At 39.4% G+C, this 4,210-nt stretch overlaps 1 protein-coding gene across 1 annotated transcript in view; it reads right to left on the minus strand.

Annotated features, from left to right (window-relative positions):
* The window catches only part of LOC106871513 (leucine-zipper-like transcriptional regulator 1), a 28,510-nt gene that overhangs the window by 22,470 nt on the left and 1,830 nt on the right, over positions 1 to 4,210 (minus strand). The window contains exons 2-3 of the mRNA XM_052978094.1: positions 1,888 to 1,950; positions 1,106 to 1,162 (exon numbers count right to left, since the gene is read on the minus strand). Coding sequence (XP_052834054.1) covers positions 1,106 to 1,162; positions 1,888 to 1,950 — 120 coding nt within the window. The remainder of the gene's footprint in view (positions 1 to 1,105; positions 1,163 to 1,887; positions 1,951 to 4,210) is intronic.

Raw genomic sequence — 4,210 nt, forward strand, 5'->3', positions numbered from 1 at the left:
ACATCTAACCCGCTAGAAAGAGCAGCCAAAGTTATCTACACCACAAAATTAGGGATAATTTCGAAAAGGAATGGAAAATAAAAACATTTACCATCTATATTCCGAACCAGGTTTCAAGTTATTTTAGCAAAACAAGTTATTTTGCGAGGCCAACTATCATCAGCAGAATAGCCTAGACCGACATGCATGCACGGGGCACTCCATAGAGAACTGTGTGTGCGCATATTTGTGTGTGTGTGTGTGTGTGTGTTTGTGTGTCTGTGTTTGTCCCCTCACATCGCTTGACAACTGATGCTGATGTGTTTATGCCCCTGTAACTTAGTGGTTCAGTAGAAGAGATCGATAGAATAAGTACTAGGCTTACAAAGAATAAGTCCTGGGGTCAGTTTGTTCGACTAAAGGCAGTGCTCCAGCATGGCTGCAGACAAATCACTGAAACATGTAAAAGAATAAAGGAATATATATGATGTGCTTCTTTCAGTTTCTGTCTCTCAAATCCACTCACAAGGCTTTGGTCAGCTTGAGGCTATAGTAGAAGACACTTGCCCAAGGTGCCACAAAGTGTGACTGATCCCAGAACCATGTGATTGGGAAACACTTTTTAACCACCACATAGCCACACCTGCGTCATAACCATGCCTTCACCATAGCCACACCTGTGCCATGACCACGCCTGCACCATAAATATACATAAATATATATTGGGTTGGCAAGAAAGTAATTTCGTTTTTCACAAATAGAGTTACAATTTTTTTGAATAACTTTTGTCAACGTTAGGATTCTTTTCCTTTCGACATTAGATAGCTGTTACTTTTAGCTTATTTTTTAAGCAAATTGCACATAATTCTGTTTACAGCTGTTGGTTCAGTGTCAATTTTAACATGGAGTGTAAAAACAAACATTTGGGCCATATTTTACTTTTTTACTTCTGTAAATGCAAGAAAGCTGCTGAGGCTCTCAAAGACATATGTGAAGTTTATGGTGTTGATTACATAACAGAATGCACATGTCAGAGATATACAATCTCAACCCGTCTCTCTGTCTCTTGTCCAATCCTATGTAAAATGTCCAAACTGAAAAAAAAAAATCAATGTGAAACACTTACCTTCCCCAAGACTTATCCTTTACATCGAACCTGAGGAGATCATTCAGCATGGTTTTCCTGAAGATAAAATGGCAAAAACAGATAGAAATGACAGTCAGAAAGATTGAAAAAAGTGGTGAGCTGGCAGAACCGTTAGCACGCCGGGCGAAATGCTTAGCGGTACTTCGTCTGCCGTTACGTTCTGAGTTCAAATTCCGCCGAGGTCGACTTTGCCTTTCATCTTTTCAGGGTCGATAAATTAAGTACCAGTTACGCACTGGGGTCGATGTAATCGACTTAATCACTTTGTCTGTCCTTGTTTGTCACCCTCTATATTTAGCCCCCTGTGGGCAATAGAGAAATAAGAAAGATTGAAAACCCAGGGAAGTATCATTAACTTTTAGCATTTAAAACAGGCCACAGGCCATCCAAATATTCTCCCTGCTTTATGCTCAAATTGGTAAGATCTGACCTCTCATACCAATCCTACATAGTCATTCTATAAATAAACAAGCACATCAATGAAACATTGAAACAAGGTATCATCATCATCATCATCATAAATGTTTAATGTCTGCCCTCCATGCTGCCATGGGTTGGACAGTTTGATAGGAACTGGCCAGGCAGAAGACTGTAGTAGACTTCTGTGTCTGTTTTTGCAGGGTTTTTACAACTGGAGGCAGACTTATTACATGTGAGGAAGGGTTGTCTCAAGGCCTGGTAAAAACAGCAGTAATCAAGTGTGTGTTGCCTAGAGAGGAATATATCAAAATATTTAACAGGGAATAAATAGCATTACTAACCCGTTATCTCCACCAAAGACATAAATAGCTTCATTGAAGGCCACAACAGTGTGTTTGCTCCGTCTGGAAAAATAAAGAAGACAAAATAAGTCAGAAATCAAGAGGAACAGTATTTAAAGTTCTTATATAGGCGTAGGAGTGGCTGTGTGGTAAGTAGCTTGCTACCAACCACATGGTTCCAGGTTCAGTCCCGCTGCATGAAACCTTGGGCAAGTGTCTTCTACTATAGCCTCGGGCCGACCAAAGCCTTGTGAGTGGATTTGGTAGACGGAAACTGAAAGAAGCCCGTCGTATATATGTATATATATATATATATATATATATATATGTATATGTGTGTGTGTATATGTTTGTGTGTCACTGTGTTTGTTCCATCCCCCAACATCGCTTGACAGCCGATGCTGGTGTGTTTACGTCCTCGTAACTTAGCGGTTCGGCAAAAGAGAGACCGATAGAATAAATACTAGACTTCCAAAGAATAAGTCCTGGGGTCGATTTGCTCGACTGAAGGCAGTGATTCAGCATGGCCGCTGTCAAAATGACTGAAACAAGTAAAAAAGTAAAAGAGTAAAGAGTACATAATTTAAGAGACGATCTTCCATCTGAAGAATTTCTAATAGTTCTAAAAGGTTATTTAATTCTTTTGACATCAACCCACCATGAGACAACTTGAGTTCTGAGATACACAACTTATTTTGAAAGGTTCATATTTAAGTTAAAACTGCTCGCTATAATATTAAACAGCCTTTTTGAGTTATGGCTCAAACAGTCTTAATATCCCAATATATATTTGTAGGGTGCAACTATGAGCAACATTTAGTTCCTATTTATAGCAAGGTGAGACCAACAACGTAGATACATCTGTATTCATAGGTTGTTCAGCTCCAGGTTAACCCAGATTCGATAAAAACATCAATGATCAAAACACTCCAGTCGTGACCATCTCCTCTACTTTTGGTGACTGTATGTTTTGTAATGTCCTTTTCTTATTTAAGACGGTAGAGTGTAATAAAAGGGAGATTTTACACGGTAATTTTTCAGATAAACACCTGCACGATCTTTACTAGGGGGTTAGGGTTACGGTTAGGGACAGAATTCCCTAACCCAAACCCTAAAACCCTAACCGTAACCCTAAACCTGACCCTAAACACTCTAGTGAAGATCGCGCGGGTGTTAATCTGTAAAATAACCGATTTTACTGCTATTTCTAGGCACTGATCGAACACATAAAGGTTCACTCATTGGCAACAATGAAGACGGTAGAGGGAGATTTGGCTGCTATTTCTAGCAGGTCGGATAACCACATAGAAGCTCCCACATCTGTTGATGTGGTTGTTTCCCTTGTGAACAGCCGGTGAACGGGGAAATAAATTCTCCCTTGAATTAAATTCCAGCTTTACCTTTCAAGAACTCGTCAAACATGATGTAATGGACCAAGATCTAAAGAAATGGATAATAATAATAATAATAATAATAATAATAATAATCCTTTCTATTATAGGCATAAAGCCTGAAATTGGAGAGAGGAAAGATGCAACACCAGGCAGTAGCTCTCATGGTTTCTGATCTTAACTGATTGGAAGTGTTATCATGTACATTGTTTTGTCTTGGTACAAAAAGATGGGTTACAGCAAATATTCTGTTCAATACCACAGATTTGCTAATGCCCTGATGCAGTACCAGGCAGTGGCTCTCATGGCTTCTGATCTTAACTGATTGGAAGTGTTATCATGTACATTGTTTTGTCTTGGTATAAAAAGATGGGCTACAGTAAATATTCTGCTCAATACCACAGATTTGCTTCTCAGCTGTTTGACCTTAACCGTTGAGCATGTCTCTCAATGGCTGACATAAGTCGCTGAATCTGACAAGGATCGAACCTGTGTCGGAGATATACGCCTTTCATTGATTATCTGCTGATCTGTAAGTTATTTCGTCGCGATTCACAATGAAACGATGAGCAACAAACAGGGCGTCCACGAGACATGTTAATCGAGTTGAAATGAAATTGAAACTGAAACAAACTCGATTTTACGAACGTCAAATAGGAAATTTACCTAACTTCGGACTGATCAACGACCGAAGTGAGCGAGATATGTAGACAGAAACTGTGCGGAAGCCTGTCGAGTGTGTGTGTGTGTGAGATAGAGATTATAAATTGATGCGCTGTGCAGTTTCAATTCTTATTGTTAATCACATTAAAAGTCCTTTTTGGCGATCTTTCGATACGAGTCCGAAATATCGGCCTTTACCGAAAGATCGCCAAGGTGGTCGTAGGATGTGCTAGAAACACATCTTACGAAGTCTGTCATAAAATAAAAAA

Source organism: Octopus bimaculoides, chromosome 30 (assembly GCF_001194135.2).
Source record: "Octopus bimaculoides isolate UCB-OBI-ISO-001 chromosome 30, ASM119413v2, whole genome shotgun sequence".
Taxonomy (NCBI): domain Eukaryota; kingdom Metazoa; phylum Mollusca; class Cephalopoda; order Octopoda; family Octopodidae; genus Octopus; species Octopus bimaculoides.